The 19,177-nt window shown below is 41.0% G+C and overlaps 1 protein-coding gene across 4 annotated transcripts in view; it reads right to left on the bottom strand.

The window, feature by feature from the left end:
- Window positions 1-17,946, bottom strand: part of MED27 (mediator complex subunit 27) — a 172,233-nt gene extending 154,287 nt beyond the window's left edge. For all 4 annotated transcript variants that reach the window (XM_050926646.1, XM_050926647.1, XM_050926648.1 and 1 more), the window contains exons 1-2: window positions 17,689-17,946; window positions 12,942-13,086 (exon numbers count right to left, since the gene is read on the bottom strand). In XM_050926646.1, the coding sequence (XP_050782603.1) occupies window positions 12,942-13,086; window positions 17,689-17,894 (351 nt within the window). In that variant the 5' untranslated portion in view covers window positions 17,895-17,946. The remainder of the gene's footprint in view (window positions 1-12,941; window positions 13,087-17,688) is intronic.
- Window positions 17,947-19,177: the final 1,231 nt, after the last annotated feature.

The raw sequence follows: 19,177 nt of genomic DNA, 5'->3' as shown, positions 1-19,177 counted from the left end.
GGAAGTGTATGCTCACATTGAAATAAGGTGCTATTGGGCTATTAGGAATACAATCCTGATATTCCTATCACCGCCAGAGAAAGGGAAGAGCCTAGAAGATGTAAAAGAAAACTTAGTTTAATAGCATCCTGTCTGGCAAGAACTCACTTATCAATAGACACAGCTGGAAAACCCTTATGTCTGTATAGATGTAGTTGTAAAATACTCACTTCTGTATTGTTTTGTATGTTTATTTGCATGCTCTCTGTCTGGTTCTGTGATTGTTTCTGTCTGCTGTATAATTAATTTTGTAGGGTGTAAACCAACGAAGGTGGTGGAATATAATTGGTTAAATAACCATGTTGTAGTATGTTAGGATTGGTTAGTTAAATTTCAGTAAAATGATTGGTTAAGAAATAGCTAAGCAAAAAGCAGGTTTTACCATATAGTCTGCAGTCAATCAGAAAGGAGAGGGAATGGGAACAGGGACTGGGGATGGGGGAATTGGGATCATGTTTTGCTAAAGGGGGAATGGGAACAGGGGATGGGAACAGGAACAGGGACACAGGCAAGGCTCTATGGTGTCAGAGCTGGGAAAGGGGACACTAAGGAAGGAAACTGGAATCATGCTTGCTGGAAGTTCACCCCAACATCGAATTGTTTGCGCCTTTGGACTTCGGGCATTGTTGCTCTCTGTTCATGCGAGAAGGACCAGGGAAGTGAGAGGGTGAAGGAATAAGCCCCCTAACAATGTCTATACCAGAAGTTAGGTTAGAATAGCTACAGTGCTCAGTGCATAGCTACATCAATCTAAATTTTAAGTGTACGCCAAGCCTAAGTATTGTTCCTTAGACCAGCAAGGATGAGACATGCTAGGAATGTAGCACACTTGGCCCTTAGGAGAGCCTCATTACTCCATAGCAACTTCTTAAATGTGGGGTTTATCAGCTCCATAAGAATCCATGCGCAGTTCTCGTCTGCCAAAGGGAGTTTCGCTAAGATGTATGCCTTTTTTGTTTTAATTGGGGAAATGGGGGAGTTGGAATTTGAAGAAATCACATCACATCATACACGCATAGATCCTCTACCTTAAAAAGGTAGGGCTAGTACGCAAACAAAAAGATGGGGAATAAGCAAAGGGGAGAAGAGGGAAGACAATCATACAAAACTCTAAAAGCAACAGAGAGGAAGGAAGGAGAAAACAAAAAGGAAAAATGCTGAATTAAAAGAGGAGAAAAGTGAGGAGGTTCATTTAGGGGCAAGGGGAAAGTGGATGAGAATTATGGTCTTCTAGTTTCTTTCAATTCCTAGTGCTATTACTGCAGTTAGTCCTGCTGAGGGCTCAATTCTGCACCACTTGAGTAAGTGGGAGTTTTGTTGGTAACACAAATATACAGAAAGTAACTTCCAAATACAACCACTTTTTTTGTTTTTTAACTTCTTCTTAGAGTTTAAAGAGAATCTTCCACCTTCACAGACAGAAGTGGAAACGTCGCTGACAGAGAAGAACATAGGAACTGTCACACTAGATCAGACCAACAGTACCTCTAATCCAGTATTCTTTCTCCAACAGAGGCTGACATCGGAAGATTTAGAGGAAGATGCAAGAAGGCCCACAATGAAAGCCAGACTCTACAGGAGATTTCTTCCTACTCTGAAGCAGTTGGGGGTGTCTAATTCCCTTTAAGCATGAGGGTTTATATTCCTTATAAATTTTAATTCTATCTAATGTAACGGTGAATGTTGTTATCCATGTAAGTGGGTAATGTGTAAAAAATGGCACTTTACACAAAACGCAAGAAATTCAGACTCATTTTCAAATTAAACATTTAACACTAATGTTGTTATAAATATTGTACTCAAGTTTTTTGATAAATGCTAGAATTTTAATTTCTAAACCAGTGTTGTTGCTGTAACATTCTCTCTTTCTCATGCACACATCTGTTGAACAAATACACCTCTACATTGACATAATGCAACCCGATATAACATGAATTTGAATACAATGTGGTAAAGCAGTGCTCCAGGGGGGCGGGTCTGCACACTCCGACAGATCAAAGCAAGTTTGATATAACGCGGTTTCACCTATAACATGGTAAGATTTTTTGGCTCCTGAGGACAGCATTAGATCAGGGTAGAGGTGTACTATGGATCTTCTGTAAAAGATCAATACGGTGCTTATCTGAGATACGCCTTTATATTTAAACGATAATTTGTGAATAAATTACCCTCTGAGGTTAACAGGATAGTTAGATTAGATAAATTAATCAAAGAACAAATTGTACCGGCAAGAACCCTCAAAGACTCACCATTTTTCTTAAGGCCATGCTGCAGTCAGCCCTGAAAAAGCATCTTAGCGCACGTCCAGACTAACCCGCGGCATCGGCGGGTTAAAATCGATTGCTCGGGGATCGATATATCGCGTCTAGTCTGGACGCGATGTATCGATCCCCGAGCACGCTTACATCGATTCCAGAACTCCATCAACCCGAACGGAGTTCCGGAATCGACATGGAGAGCCGCAGACATCGATGCCGCGCCGTCCAGACGGGTGAGTACCTCGATTTTAGAAATTCGACTTCAGCTACGTTATTCCCATAGCTGAAGTTGCGTATCTAAAATCGATTTTAATACCTAGTCTGGACGTGGCCTTAGAGAACACAAAATATGAGCTAGCAGGTTCCTGCGTGCAGAGGAAAAGCACAGTGGTGTACACAGTACAAAAGCATGATATCTGTGGGACATCAAGGTGTCTACTGAACTGCAACAACAGATTCTATAATCCAGAATACATTAAACTCACCATAAGAGGATATGAGAACCTTAATGTTAAAAAACAAATCACCAGGAAGGCCAGGTAGTTCTGAGTTATGGCTGCTATTAACTCACCCTCATTATGCCTAAACATTGCAACATAGGTGGTCCCTCTGCAGCGGACATTCCCAGAATAACTGGTTGATGAGACCTGGACTAGGTGATTCCTATTTTGTGAAACACAAAATATTTACACCTAGTCACATATTTAGCTCATACAGATTAAACAAAATTTTCCTGTGATTTTAACCAATGCTGTGAATCCCATTGTCCTGCAATGCTCAGAGACAAAAAGCTCATTTAAGAAGTTTCTTGGTTTTGTAACTAGTCTCCTGGGAATTTTCATTACAATGCACTATCCTGTTGAGCAGGTGCCTGCACGAATACTTCTGTGCACTTTTCAACAGTAGCCACCATGTATCTCAATGTTCATGTGAAGTTAGGAATTTCTTTCCCTTTAAATTTGTTTCCGTTTGTTTTAAATGATTTATCAGATGTCAGAGAATGATATTTTGTAGTAATATATACACTCCAGAGCGGATTGTCTCAGTGCTTTAGAGGGATGAATTAAGCCTCAGTGCCAAGATCCCAAAGAGATTAAGTGATTTGCTCAAGATCACACAGCAAGTCAGAAGCAGAGTCAGGAGGCGAACACAGGAGACCTGACTTCCAATCTCCTGTATCAATCACTAAAAATGATCCTTCACCAAAAATAGATGGGCATAACTGATTTAGTCCTACTCTTCCTACATGCCTCTTTCTTCCCCAATTGCTGCTTTAGCAAGTGTTTTTTCTAGGAAGAGTAAATACTGCACTATACTCAGCAATTTCCAGCTTTCCCCAATTTCCAGCTTCCCCCTCCACCTCCACCACCCTCTTGAATGATCATCACAGTAATTTTTCAAATAATTTTCTCACTTTTATAAAAATCCCTTAGAATCTTGGTGACCCTTTAGCCAATTATTTTTCCTCCTCCAGTGACATTTTTGTTATTGCAAAGTTATTGACAATTTCTGGCATAAACACATTTTATCTGATGTTCTTCCCTCCATGTTACCCACTAAGACTGAAATCAGCAAGAGAATTTATGCTCCACCAGAATTTTGCCACTCCTCTGCTGGTCACTGAGTCAAATCTAGGAATAATAACACTAACATCCCCCTGGTAGAACACAAAGGAACAATACCTATGGCAGTTGGATGGGATACGGTAATCATCTCTTCCTTAAACCTTTCAAAGTCAGAATATTCAGAAAATTGAATTCAGAAGACTAAAAGCATTTCACCAAAACATTTGCCTAAAATTGTAAAGAATTAGAAACCTAGAAGGGCATTTTTCAAGCTGCCAGACAAATGAAGAAGATTAGTAACTAACTGGATAATACTTGGCATCTATATAGTGTCTTCTGCACAAGGATTTCAATGCACTTTACACACATTTAGACTCAAAACTCCCCCAGTAAGTTGGCTAAATATTATTATATCATTTTACACTTGAGAAAGCTGAGGCCCAGAGATTTTGGTGACATGTCCAAGGTACAAAAAAAATTAGTAAGCAAGGCAGGAATGGAATCCAAGGGCCCAAACTCCTAGTCTATGTCTTAACCATAAGATCCTACCAACAGAAGTGTTTAAGATCTACTGGTGTTATTGTCAACTGCTTCTCCACTGACTGAAGTATCAACTCCAAGGTTTGATCATTTAAAATCTTTCCCCTAAACAGGCACTTTTCTGCTCATCAAATATGTCAAGAGTCAAAAATCTACTAATGATATTACCATTTGTATCCTGAACAGCAAAGATAGCTCTTCAAGAGCAACCTTCAGAAGCACTGGACTTCAGCAATTAGTTCCCAGACAGTCAAGCTATCATAATAAAGTTTCCTCAATATGCCAGGCACATGTATCACCCAGCTGATGTTACAATAGGTTTGAAAGGAAAACGTTTCCCCTTTGGATGAATGAAATCTCTATGGAGAAAGCTGGATCTCCCATAACAGCATGTCAAAACATTACAATCCTGCATTTTTATAGGATGAAGTCCCTAAAGTACAACATCTTGGCTATATGCCAGTTTCCAAAGAACTGCCAACATAATAATTCAGTTACATTGCCCATACTACTGTAAAACTGCATTAAATTCAAAATGTTTGAGCGCATCCAGCAACTAAAATTAATGTTCCTTGGAATGAGTGCTTCACTTTACAATCAAGAAGAAAAAAAAATTACCTCAGCAGTGTTCCTATAGTATTAGGGTTAACATTTAATGGCATTTTATTGTCATTAAGCCCAATATTTGTGTCTAATCGATAGTAAGCTACCAAGGACAGCCTAACAAGTCTGGAATATCTCTATAAGGCTCTGTTGATTTTCTTTTTGAGGCATGCAACTAACACAATCTACACAAATAATTTAGAAGGAAATAAGGCAATTTAATAAACAGAAAAGGAATATGTAATTTCTCTTTTCTCAAGTGACAAAATCATTTTAACTCATTAATGGTTATTAACACTAAAGTTAGATATTTACATTTCTGTAAAATACTATGGATAAAATAATGTAAGCATATTAGAAAGAAAATTATCAAATAAATATTAAACCTACAACATGTCAATAGTTTCTCAAGTCCAATATGCAGATTAACAGTAATACTTTCGATCTTGGCTCAATTTAACTTCACACTCTATTAGAGAATCTGGTGTTTTAAAATGAATTCCTAATAATTTGCACTTGCACACCACCCTTTATTTAAGGATCTTATAATGCTTTATACATACCAATTACATCTCAAGGTCTAGTAGCTATAATCTTCCTTATACAGATGGTTAAACTGAGCAATTAAATAATCTGCCTTAAACCATACAGACAGTCAGTGGCAGATTTCAGAACTCTGATTTCAAGTCACTTGTTCTAACTACTACATAATATTGCCTCCCCAAGTATATCATTAACAGAATTCTCTAATGCTATCTTGATTCTGTTCTAACTACCACCATCACCACCCATCCTTGTACATGTCACAAGAATGAAAATTTGGAAGCATCACTTTAGGCATAATAAAAAATGCATCACATAACCACTGTAGAATAGGCTAGTGCTTTATTTCTGTGTTTTAATTCAAAGTGAAATATGTAATTATTCTCTTGAATATATGCTATGTTTCTTTCAAAAATTTCACACCATACACACTACTGTATGCAACATCCACTGAAAGTCTGAAAATTCAACTTTTTTCCCTGCTGAAAGTGTTTACAAGACTTTGTTCTGGTTTATGCATTAGGAATTTTGTTACTAGCAAGATTAATTTTAACAACTCCAGGAACAATGTTTAAGTCTGCTGCTACAGAGCAGCCATACCATTTTAAGACCACCAGGAATAGAGGTTGATGGGGGTTAGTTAGATATAGTGCCTCTCCACACTCCCTTCAAAGCAGCAAAAATTCTCTACCAGATGATTAATTTTAAAAAGGTCAAACCTTGGGCATTAACTACTTGAAAATGTCCCTTTAAGATAAGAAGCATTTTTCCTATGAAAGTGTTCACCTACCCCATCGACATACAGTATGCAACACATTTACTGTTCCAGTGGAATCAATGGATATACCTTAACAGGCATTGCCTCAGGCATACACAGTGCTAGGGTACACAAATGACACCCCAAGGGCAAGGAGGATGGATAAATGAACAGAACAAGCAATAAACTCACAGAAGCAGCGGATGAAGGATCAAAGGTACATCCGATTCAAAGAATGAGGTGGACCTCAAGTGTTCAGAGAAGATGCTAAATGTATTCCAAATTCAAACATTGCTACAACTGGCAGGACAGCTATTATATTACACGCTTTAATAGATTAAAATTAAATTAGCCTAGATGTCATGTATCCAATAAAATTGTGTATACCTTATAAAACAGACTTTAATTAGACAATCACCTACTTTTTTTTCCACAAGACCACTGCATCATTCAGAGCACAGAATGGACAGCACAGAAGGCAGGGTTGCTTAGTGAATGAAGTTGTTATCCATAGGTCCCTGGCCTCATTTGCAGCAGAAAGTTAAATATGTTCAACAGAAAGATGGGGAGTACAGGCCTTGTGATTAAGGCACTGGACTGAATTCCAAGAGAAAAAAAGAGTTCTGTTACAGATGTGATGTTAGATTAGTCATTTAAAACAAAATTTGCAGAGGTAGTCACTGGTTGTTCATTATTTGGGAGCTCTACTGAGACACCTACCTAGGATATAATTTTCAAGACTGCTGAGCACTCAGTTCCAACGGAAGTCAATAGGAGTTGCAGGTGCTCTGCACCTCTGAAAACTCAGGCTACCAGAATCTTGGGCACCCAAAGTCAGCAGGCACTTTTGTAAATTTTGGCCTAAATCTCAACGTGCTTCAGTTCCCTACTTGTAAAATGGGGATAACAATACTTCTCTTCCTCACAGGGAAGTTGTAAAGATGAATTCATTAACATCTGAGAGCACAACAGAAAAAAAACATGAAAACATTCTATATTCAGTGCAGCATTTGGACAGCATACAGTAAATAAGATACGAGAGTATACAATGAATGATAAACGTAAGTAGTAACAGTAGCCTCAGTCTCTGCACTCAACCAGGCAGGGTGCTGTGTAAAAAATAGTCTATGATCATGTAATTAAAAGCTAATACAATGCTTACAAACAAGGAGTTAGAGTTAAGGTTGCACAGGCAACCTTCATTCTGGCATTTCCTAACTTTTGAACACTTGGCTTTGTCACCTTAATGTAATTTTAATATAATTTTTGTATGAAACATATATGGATATAAAATATCTGTATTAGTCAGTATTTCAGTCTAACTTAAATGACTTTTAACCAGTTCCTCAAGTGTAAAATTATAATTGCGGTACTATCTTCCCATAAGATTTTTCTGTGAATTCTAACGTAATACAGAGATGCACACTAGAAAACAATGAAAAGTATTAATCTGCAGGTGAAGTGCTGAGTGGTCTAAGTAATATCAGACCACACATGCACATGTCACGATCCTTGAAACATTCACTGTAATCTTTGATTTCTAAACTGCTCGGCAGAGCAAAGTACAAAAATGCAACTGTTCATATGTACATGATTACTGAAACAGATAATTTCTAATCATTAGGCAGAGCTCAAAGAGTGCTAACAACAACAAAAGAAAAAAGATAACTGCTGGCTCCAAGGAGCACCATAACTTACCAACATCTGATCAACATTTCACCTACAGGAAGATATCTAATTCTTTTCTTGTTAAATCAGAATGTACAGGAAGGTCAATTTGGGAAATGGTACAGTAACTCCTCACTTAACATTGTAGTTATGTTCCTGAAAAATGCGACTTTAAGCGAAACGATGTTAAGTGAATCCAATTTCCCCATAAGAATTAATGTAAATGAGGAGGTTAGGTTCCAGGGAAATTTTTTTCCACCAGATAAATAAATAAATAAATATATATATATATATATATATATATATATATATAGACACACACACACACAGAGTATAAGTTTTAAATACTGGTACACAGCGATGATGATTGTGAAGTTTGGTTGCGGTGGAGGAGTCAGAGGGTGGGATATTTCCCTTACTGCTAAATGATGAACTAGCAATTGGCTGAGCCTCAAGGGTTAACTCTCTCACTCTGCAAGGCAGCAGGAATGGCAGGAGATATGCGCATTTCCGTTAAGTACAGCACCTTGTTAATTATATCAGCTTGCTGAGACCAGCCCTGCTCTATGGAAGATGAGGTAAGTGGGGTGCAGGGGGACACCCTGACATTAGCTCCCCCTTTTCCTTCCCTCCTCCCACCCCCACACATCAAGCAGGAGTCTCGGGGTGCAGCTCCAAGGCAGAGGGCAGGAGCAGCACATGGCAGTGGGGAGAGGGACACAGCTGAATTGCAGGCAGCTGCTGCACAGGGAACTTAGGGGAACGGGGAGCTGATAGGAGGCTGCCGGTCCACCCTGGTTCAAAGCCCCCACCAGCTAGCTGCAACGGGCTGCTCTTCCTGTAAGCAGTAGACAAAGCAGGCAGCTGCTAAACGACATTAGAAGGGAGCATCACACAACTTTAAACAAGCACGTTCCCTAATTCATCAGCAACAACAACATTAACCAGGATGACTAAGTGAGGAGTTACTGTACTTCAATTATAATTAAAAACTTAGCTTCCATTCTTAAAGAAATGGTAAAAATTATGTATCACTCCATATATTAGACCTAAATATTGACTAATGGAGACATCTCCTGTCTCCATGAGCTCTATGACCAGGAATTAACTCAACTGAGCTATATGATTTCTGTGATTACTTAAAACAATAAGTCATTAGCCAAAGCAAACTAAAAGCCATCTAATTCCTCCCTTATAAATCATCAGTTTCAACTTTCAATGTTTATACCAGCTAAAATTTTTAAGCTCTGCTAGGCAGCACCTGTAAAAGTAAAGTTCTTTTGAAGAGTCAAGTGTGAGTTTAATACATACATTTAAGAAGCTGTTTTGTGTTCCCAAAGAACACAGCTGTCTCTATTACATGTACAACTTTACCATATGCAAAAACTACAATAAGTAAATATCAAGATAGCAGGTGTTAATAAAGAGCAGCCAAGATAACTCTTCTCTAGGGAAAGAATTAATTATTTCATTATAATCTTCTGTAGCCCCGGAGCAGGCAAACCTTAGCTGCTCAGGTCTAGAAGGAACTGCTTTTGTGGTTCATGGGAACAATAAAGTAAGTTCTTGGGGTAAATCTCCGAAAAACCACAACTATTAAGTATAAACTAAATACATGGCCCCAAGCCAAAGCCTTAAGACACTAATTGCCATTTGAAATGTGGGCCTCCACATAATATTCATTAACCACAGTTATACACATTCACACTGATGGATAAAATGAAGCTAAAATTGTCAAGGGAATCCTTAATTTCCCATTTTAATATTTAGATTTCAAAGTGAGAATTTTCTGTTAAGGTCTATAAAACATTCCCACACACAAAGTATTGCAAATCTATTCATTTAAAATGTCTTAAGATATAATGTATTTTCACTACTTTTCTCCCAAAAGATAATTCACTTATTTGATATTTTATCATATATATTAGTCTTCTACCTAAATTCCCATGGTTTTAAAAGTTAAACGGGTATGTATGGCTCCATGCAACAGTAGAAGGCTTTTACAAGTGCTTTCCCTGTGCTTCATGGATGCCTTTTGGAATCCTACCCTAGCACGCGCACACACACACACCGATGTCGCCCAACCTTTCTTTATCTTCCACATGCAACCAAGTGATTATTCATGTAATCAGTAATGCAAGAACCATCAAAAGAAAAAGGGAGAGGGAAATGCCCTCATCTCATCAAAAATACAACAAGCAACCCACAAAGGGGTCACAAATTAAAACTTAAATGCAGACAGAGAAAGTGCATCCACACATTACTGCTACTGAAACTTCCCTTCCAAACAGGGGACACATATAGTAGGGAGAGAAGGTGGCCAAAGACATATTTTAAAGTTATTCTAATTACATTTATTCACAACACATGTTTATCAATGAAGAAAAATTAAGCATCAGCATACTTGAACACCATTACAATCTTTGCAGCTACAGGCAAAGTCACTGGATGGCTAAAGCTGTCACACGGGTGAAAGATCTGCTGTTAGCAACTAAGGTAATCTATATACCAGTGCCAAGTGCTGCAAAGACAGCAGGAGGTGACTGCAGATTACAAGAAACTCAGGAAAGGAAGTTAGTAATGATTAGAGATGCATCAAGCAGACAATAACTAGTTAAATGCAAAATTTATATATTTATTATAGACTAGATCTGTACAATACGTTCCCACTAAACAAAAAATAAAAAAATCCCCTCTCCAAAAAGACAATATCTATTAGCACTAAATTCCACCTAATTTATAAAATGTTAACATGCATTTGCACTCTGAAAAATTATTGCAAAAATGACAGTGGGGCTCTGTGGGTCTTAATAAGACTAGATCAATTTGCTCTGTTTACAAATGAAAAAAGTCACCTTCCATATTCATTCTAGAATCTGAAAGTCTTTCTTGGTCAGGCATCACCAGTAAGAAATCATCTACTTCTGAAACATATGTCTGCTTACTTTACTACTCAAAATTTTTGCTATTTTTTATTCCTGATACTGCTACTGAACCAATACAACTATGTAAAGGAGATGGATTCTGCTCTTTCTTGTCCATCATTGGAATTATTAGCTAAGTTCCAGTTGCAGAATCTCTTACCAGTAATGAACAATATATCATACACAAATCAACCTCACACTCTCCCCTAGTTTTAATGGCTCTGGAGTGCTCACAAGGGTACAAAGTAATTTTTGTTATTAAAACAAAGATACTTTGTAAAGTAAGTAGATAGGTATAACAGGTTGGCACCATCTGGTTGGAAAAACCCTCTGGAAGTCCCCAAGCCTGAGTAGAGGGGTTGGGCTTGATTTTGTATTTCATTTTAAATTTGTCAACAAAACAAAACTCAATAAGGGGGTTTTAGGTCTCTGACTATACCCAGGAAGTAGGTCTGCTGAGTAAAAAAGTCAAACTGCTGATGATAACTACACTTTAAACAGAAAAAAATCAGTTTAAGGGAAAAAAGAGAAATCACAATTAAACTGAGTTTTGCATCAGACTAGAAATTCTGCAGCACTGCAGATAAATTAGAATAGAAGATTGTATTGGATTAAAAATGAAAATTCACAATATGATCAGTAGAGTATTCCTTGTGGGGTTTATTTTGCTATTCAATTTAATTTATACAGTCCAGAAGTGGTAAATACAGAACAGATGTTTATATTTACAGTACAGAGGTACACACCAATAATTATCAGGGAGGTGTGAAGCAGGAGGTTTCAGCGGCAAGACAGGGGACAGTTTTGGCATTTGGGAAGGCATGGGAGGCAGGTGAGGCTTTTGGCAATGGGAAAGGGATGCACCTCCAGTTTCTCTCTCAGAAGTAGGTTTGGAAGGGACTTAAACTCCTAGTTCTCCACCTCAGCATCCTAATGCCTTCTGCCACAAAGTCTTGTACTTCCTCCAAGGACAAACAAGGGCATTATTAGCTGGATATTTGTGCTAAAATGACTAGTTTGAATAGACAACACAAAGTTATTATTAGGCTCCAGAGTTACACCCCACCAAGAGAAATGTGGGCAGTTCTGCAGATGACTCTGATGAAGTGAAGAAACTGCCTGCCAGCACAGAAGGGGTTAAAGAGGACTTTTGGGCCCAGTTAGTCCTGCCTCATTGTACCTGCAGCCAGCACCAGGCCTGGAGAGGGAAGAAAAGGAGAGAACCTGGTTCAGTTCAGGGCTGACTGGCAAAGAGGCAGGAGCTAGCTGCCACCCTACCTGAGAGGAAGGATCACTAGCTTGCCAGTCAATGCAGGAAATAAGCATGGTCTCCCTGGCTAAAAGAGACTGTGAAAGACTTCAGAGCAGCAGGCCTAAGAGATAACTGGGTGACTAAAGTACAGAGACCTTGTGGGGTTGCGGCTCTGCCAAACTTATGTTTGCCCTGCCCAGAGGAATCTGGGACCACAGCAGGACACCACCCAAGTCCACGAAGGGACGCTACTTAGAGAGAAGCCGCCACAGCAACTTGGATTATAAGAGCCACCCCATAAACTGAAGAGACAGCAATAGGAAGCAACCCGGGACAGTAGACACAGACTTCCTGCTGCGCGGTCCCCTGTTCAGGGGTTGACTCACAAAGGCACTGGGCTGGGATCTGGTGGAATGGGAGGGCCTGGGCCCCTCTACTCCACTGACTTAAAGATTGAGCACCTTGAATAGGGAAGCAAGGGGCTGGCGGTAAAGAGTTCCAACCACTTGACCACCTGGCCCTCCATACCCCATTACAATGACAATACAACATCAGTTCACATTTGGAAGATTATCTTCACAAACATAAGAATTAAAAACTTTAAAATAAATTAAAGCTTAAATTCTGTTTCATAAGTTCTGCAGCCTTGATAATATGAAATATATAGGGTTCTGCCTTTGTAGCAGACCAAACATTATATACCAATGCATACCAAATACCCCACCTATTATTTAATTACTTCAGAGTCTACAAAAGATCTATTCATTAGCAAATTTGATATGTATCTTTTACCTTGTTTGACCATTTATAGGCCTGAAGTAGTTGACTGTAGAGAGGAGTTTTGTCCTGTACAGGATCTAGGCTCAACAATCCACTATTATGGAGAGGATGGTTCTCAGATGGTTTGCCTACTAGATTGCTCAGACGTTCCAGCTCACTAGAAGCAGAAAAACAAACCCCTTTTATGTAAGATCTGCAGATAGTGTGAACAATCAACTGTGTATGTTAAGATATGGTCCTTACACATCTCACAATTTAAAAAAAAAAATCAATTGAGACAAAAATTTAAAAACACTTGTTCAAAGCTCAAGGCAATTTGACAAGCATTTAATCACCAGTATTAACCAAAGAGTCACAAATGACCCATTCCCAAACAACAACACTTTTCCCTCCCCAAAAACCTGGGTAAAGAGATGGGCTTTGTAACATGCCCTGAAGATTCAGAATATTTTGGACCAGGCTTGGTAGAAATTCCAAACACCGGGGCACTCTTGGAGAATGCCCTTCAAGCAGCACTCTCACTTTGAACCAACAGCCCTACAGCTTGAGCACCTCCCTGACTGTAATTGCTGCAGTACAACATGCAGACAGGGGGCCGGTCTACACTCTCACAGTAAATCAATCTAAGTTACACTACTTCAGTTATACGAATAACATAGCTAGATCCACTTACCGTGGTGTCTACACTGCCCTGTGTCGACAGGAGGCACTCTCCCGCCTACTTCCCTTACGCTTCTCGAGGAGATCGAGTACACAAATGAATGGGAGAGCGCTCTTCCATCGATTTAGCACATCTTCACCAGACACGGCCAGAGAGGTGGCCTCTCTCAAGTAGGCAGGTTCCACACTATTTAATTAAGGTATTGGAACTTAAAAGTTCTTTCCCTTAAATAAACAGAGGTAATAATGCAGGACCTGATTCTGCAGCACATCCTGAACAGCTTATTAATGCATGGAAGAAGTCTCTAATTCATAAATTCTCAGGGCAGGGATGTATCACATTTTTACAAACGCCATGCATACTTCTAGATCTGTATAAAATACTACTAAACTGAAACACTATGGTTTATTATTGCTGCCCTAAAAATATTCCTACTATAGTGCTTAAGTTTAGTTTTTGCTGCTTACATCTCATTTACCAAACATCACATTTAGTGATAAAAAGTTAATGCATATTTTAAATATTTCATGATCTTTATAAACCCAGAAACTTTCCATAGTACTGAAATGCAATATTACAAATGACAGCCATAATCAGGTGCCTTTTCCTTTGATGAGTGAAAGCTGAATCCTGCTATCATTGAAGCCAACAGCAAAACTCCCACTGAATTACGAGCAGGATTCAGCCCTTAATGCAGTGATTTGAGAAATTCTTAGCAGGAAAGAAGCCAAATGAAGGATCCAAAGCTGAAGAAGAAAAACAATAATATACTTAAAAATACAAAAATTAAAAAGGGAAAATACTAAAAGTGGGGGGAACACTGCCTTTGCAATTCTTTTCCTCTTTGCCTGTATTCTGTCCATTTAGGTTGTCAGCTCTCTAAGAAAGGAAGCTGTTGTCATATATGCCTATAAAGCACCTGCCTCACTTTTGGATACTATATAAAAAAATAAATCACATACAAAAGCTTTGATTAAACAGTAGTTAAGGTTGTTTATCAACATAAACTGAAAAATAAAGAACAAACTGTCAAGGGATCCAAGCAGTTTCCCTGCTGCGACATCATCCTTCTTCATAAACTATCATTAAGGCTGCAAGTCGGTCACGGATTCCATGACTTTCCATGACCTCCATGACTTCTGCAGCGGCCAATGCTGCCCAAGCCAGGCAACCCCTGGGTAGCAGCAGCAGTTTGGGTGTGTGGGAGGGGAGCTAAGGGCAGGGGGTTGGAGGGTGCAAGGCTCCCCAGCTCCAACTGGCATGGCCCTGAAGCTCCTAGGCAGAGCCATGAGGCTCTGTGCACTGACTGCACCTGCGGTTCCCAGCCAATGGGAGCTGCAGGGACACATGGCGCTGGATAGGGAGCCTGCCAGCCCGGCCAATCACTCTACCACCCCGAGCACCAGCAGGGGTCCCGGACCATGCGCCACAGCCTGCCTCCCGCCTAGCACCAGCAGGGATCCTGGGCCACCTCCCCCAGTACCCCCGGACCGCCCTGAGTACCCACGGCCTCCACCCAAATTTTAGTCACAGCTATATAGTACAAGTCAAGGACAAGTCACGGGCTGTGAATTTTTGTTTACTGCCCATGACCAGTCCATGTTATTAAAAATACCTGTGACAAAAACGTAGCGTTAACTATCATTCCCTCTGACTTACATGTCCCACACCACCTTAAGGTTCCATTCCTGCAAACATTTAGGGATGTGCTAGCTTTACTACTGAAAGTAGACAAACTGAAATAAGTGGGATTACTCACAGTAGTAACATTAAACATAAATTGCCTTTTTATGGCATTATCCAAAGTCCATTGACTTCAACAGGCTTTTGATCAGATCTTTGTTTCATTCAGTAATTTAAATATGCTATCATGTGTCTAAAGCACCTCTCTCACTTTTGCTCGTTATATAAATAATAAAAATGATATCTATCCAATTATGTTGCAAACTTCAGAAAAAATAATTAGATCTTTTTATAAGTGGGTGAGAACACCTTCTCTAGCTAAGATGCAAGACAGGAAAATATTTCAGGTAACTTACTGACAGACACTTTGTCATCAAATTTGGTTGGCTAATAAAAAAAAATTGGCACAATTTTGGAACTTCCCAAAGTGCAGTTTCCATATGTGTGGAAGGTGAAAAAAAAAAAAAAAGTCAGCTGAGTATTATCAAAATAGAAATTCAGCAAAGTAGTGGAGAAAGCCCTCCAATTTATCTGCACCTTTAATTTTCTTGTGTTTACAAGGAATCAAGTAGGATGCTAGTTAAGTTCACAGCCTCAGTATGATCATATTGGTTTAAGTGCAACACAGAAGCTTGTATGGGGGAGCAGTAAATAATAAAATATCACTTGTCTGGACTGAGTTCTTGGTTACCTCACATTTCAGAATTATACAACTTTCCCTAGCCAACAGAGAAGTTACTGAATGTTTAGAGCCAGTGAAATGAATATTTATAAAACTTTTACAGCACTGCACTTTACAAAACAAATAAAGAGAGGCCTTGATCTTGCAAAGGGATCTGTTCAAGTAGCTCTTAGCTAGCTTTCTTGTATTGTATTGTATTAATTATTATTATAACTATCAATCCCTTTGCAGGATCCAGTTCTATGTTAAAATGAAAATAGCAGATGCACAGGAGCAGTCACTTAGATTAATGTACATTCATTGAGAGTTACTTTTGTTGTTTGTATAAAAATATAAGATTTGGTGGGGAAAAATAATTTCAATGGCTTCCTATCCTACAACCAAAGTTTAGCATCATTGTTAAACTAGTTTCAGAGTGCTAGCTGTGTTAGTCTGTATCAGCAAAAACAACAAGGAGTACTTGTGGCACCTTAAAGACTAACACATTTATTTGGGCATAAGCTTTCATGGTCTAAAACCCACTTTTAGCCAATGAAAGCTTATACTCAAATAAATGTGTTAGTCTCTAAGGTGCCCCAAGTACTCATTGTTTTTGTTAAACTAGTGTAGCCCACAAATTTCTCCTCTTTCACTTAAGTCAGTGGTTTTCTACCTTTTTTTCATTTGTTGAGCCCTAGAAAACTTCAAAAGGAGGTGCAGACTCCTTTGGAAATCTTAGGCGCTAGGTGCTGTACAAACAGAACAAAAACACAGTCCCTGCCCAAAAGAGTTGATAAACTAAGGCCCAAATCCTCAAAGATATTTAAGTGCCTCACTCTCATGAACTTCAGTGGGAATTAGGTCAGTTAGGTGTTCAAACACCCCTGAGAATTTGAGCCTAAATATAAAACAAGAGACAACAGATGGATACAGACAGATGGAGAATACAAGGAAACAATGAGACCATAATATCCCCTGCTGATGAGCTGTTAAAAATCTACCTGAACAAGCCACACAATTGATAACGGGGCTCACGATCTCTCGGTTTCTGATGCATCCTATCAAAACTCAACCTTTGGGTTGAATTAAAAGCTGCATTTCAAAAAGAGACACTGTTAACTTTAAAATCAAACACTATACACAAACTTACTTACTAACACCTATTAAAACAGAAAGAATTCTGAAAATCTACTTCTATTTACACTCTTTGTTTACTTTTTCATGGTCTAAACCTAAACAGGCAGATTCTGTTCAGTCAATGTCACAAACTTGCCCTCAATTTCACTCTGAGGTTCTCAATGCTAAGAGGTTTTTATTTTATTTCAAACGCTGCAGGGGAAACATTTGCGCCTGTAACACATCAAACTGGCCCTAGCCCTGACTTAAGCTTGCTTCCACCAGATTAAGTGGATGTTCAACTCCAAGTCAAGTCAGTTTCAAGACAGGAGTGAAAGGCAAGGGCCAGGCCTCCACCCACCTTGTGCTCGTCTAATCACATTTCCTATTTACAATCTCTCCTCCCGCTTTTTCTGTGCAAAGAGGAGCCTCAGGGGCTCGCCGGCTGGTTCCAGCTGAGGGTGCCCCTTCCAGCCTCCCTCCCCCGAAGCCAGGCTCTCGCCTCAGGCCCCTGGGTGGCTCCCCCCACTCACACCTGGCTCTGAGCCTCGGCCCACCATCTCTCCAGCGTGCCGCTTCCCCTCAGGTCCCGGCCCCCGCGCCTGACGGCGAGCAGCCGCCCCCGGCCCCGCACGCACCTCAAGTCCCGGCTGACCGAGTGCAGGCTCTCCTGGAAGCAGGCGACGAAGCTCTTCTCGCGGCCCTCCAGCGTCTCCTTGTTCCGCATCCCGTCCTTCAGGCAGTCAAACACCCGGGTGACGCTGGAGCGCAGCGCCTGGATGGCGGCGATGGCCTGGGAGAAGGCCTCCAGGTTCACCCCGGGGCTCAGCACCCCCTCCGCCATCTTACCCCGCAGCCAGCCGAATCGGCCTCCCACACTCGCCTGGCAGCGAGAAGCGCCGGGAACACCACGGGGCCGCGTCGGCCCAGGGCAGCCTGGGAAATGTAGTCCCGGGTGGAGGGTTAGAGAAGTCTGTGGGGGAGTCAGTGTGCGTGAGGGGTAGCGCAGTCTGTGGGTGGACATAGGAGGGCAGGGAGTCAGTATCGGGGTAGAGAGGTCTGTGAGGGTGGATGTAGGGGGGGTAGGGAGTCAGTGGGGGGTATAGAGAGGTGGGGAGTCTGAGGGGGTAGAGAGGTGTGTGAGGGTGGATGTAGGGGGGGTGGGGAGTCAGTGGGGGGTATAGAGAGGTGGGGAGTCTGAGGGGGTAGAGAGGTCTGTGGCGGTGGATGTAGGGGGTGGGGAGTCAGTGGGGGGTATAGAGAGGTGGGGAGTCAGTGTCAGGGTAGAGAGGTCTGTGGGGGTGGATGTAGGGGGGGTGGGGAGTCAGTGGGGGGTATAGAGAGGTGGGGAGTCAGTGTCAGGGTAGAGAGGTCTGTGGGGGTGGATGTAGGGGGGTGGGGAGTCAGTGGGTGGTATAGAGAGGTGGGGAGTCAGTGTCAGGCTAGAGAGGTCTGTGGGGGTGGATGTAGGGGGTGGGGAGTCAGTGGGGGGTATAGAGAGGTGGGGAGTCAGTGTCAGGGTAGAGAGGTCTGTGGGGGTGGATGTAGGGGCGCGAAGTCAGTGTGGGAGTATAGAGAGGTGGAGTGAGTGAAGGGGTAGAGAGGTCTGTGGGGGTGGATGTAGGGGGGTGGGGAGTCAGTGGGGGGTATAGAGAAGTGACGAGTCAGCGAGGGATAGAGAGGTCAGTGCGGGTGGACGTATGGGGTGGGGAGTCAGTTTCGGGGTAGAGAGGTCTGTGGGGGTAGATGTAGGGGGCAGGAAGTCAGTGGGGGGTATAGAGAGGTGGGGAGTCAGTGAGGGGGTAGAGAGGTCTGTGGGGGTGGATGTAGGAGGGTGGGGAGTCAGTGATGGGTCTACACTGTAACTGCCAATTCTGTATCTATTTTGTGGATTAGGAGATAACTTTTCATTCCCAATGCTGTCTGTCTGATACCTTTCATAAGCTCTAAATTTACTTTAGGGAGAATGGAAAAAAGTTATCACAAAGCAAATACACCTCTACTCCAATATAACGTTGTCCTCAGGAACCAAAAAGTCTTACTATAAGTTATAGGTGAAACCGCGTTATATTGAACTTGCTTTGATACACCAAAGTGCATGGTCCACCCCCCACACCCAGAGTGCTG

This window comes from Gopherus flavomarginatus, chromosome 17 (genome assembly GCF_025201925.1).
Source record: "Gopherus flavomarginatus isolate rGopFla2 chromosome 17, rGopFla2.mat.asm, whole genome shotgun sequence".
NCBI classification, from domain to species: domain Eukaryota; kingdom Metazoa; phylum Chordata; order Testudines; family Testudinidae; genus Gopherus; species Gopherus flavomarginatus.
The sequence above is the reverse complement of the archived record's forward strand: the minus strand, read 5'-3'. Positions and strand labels throughout refer to the sequence as shown.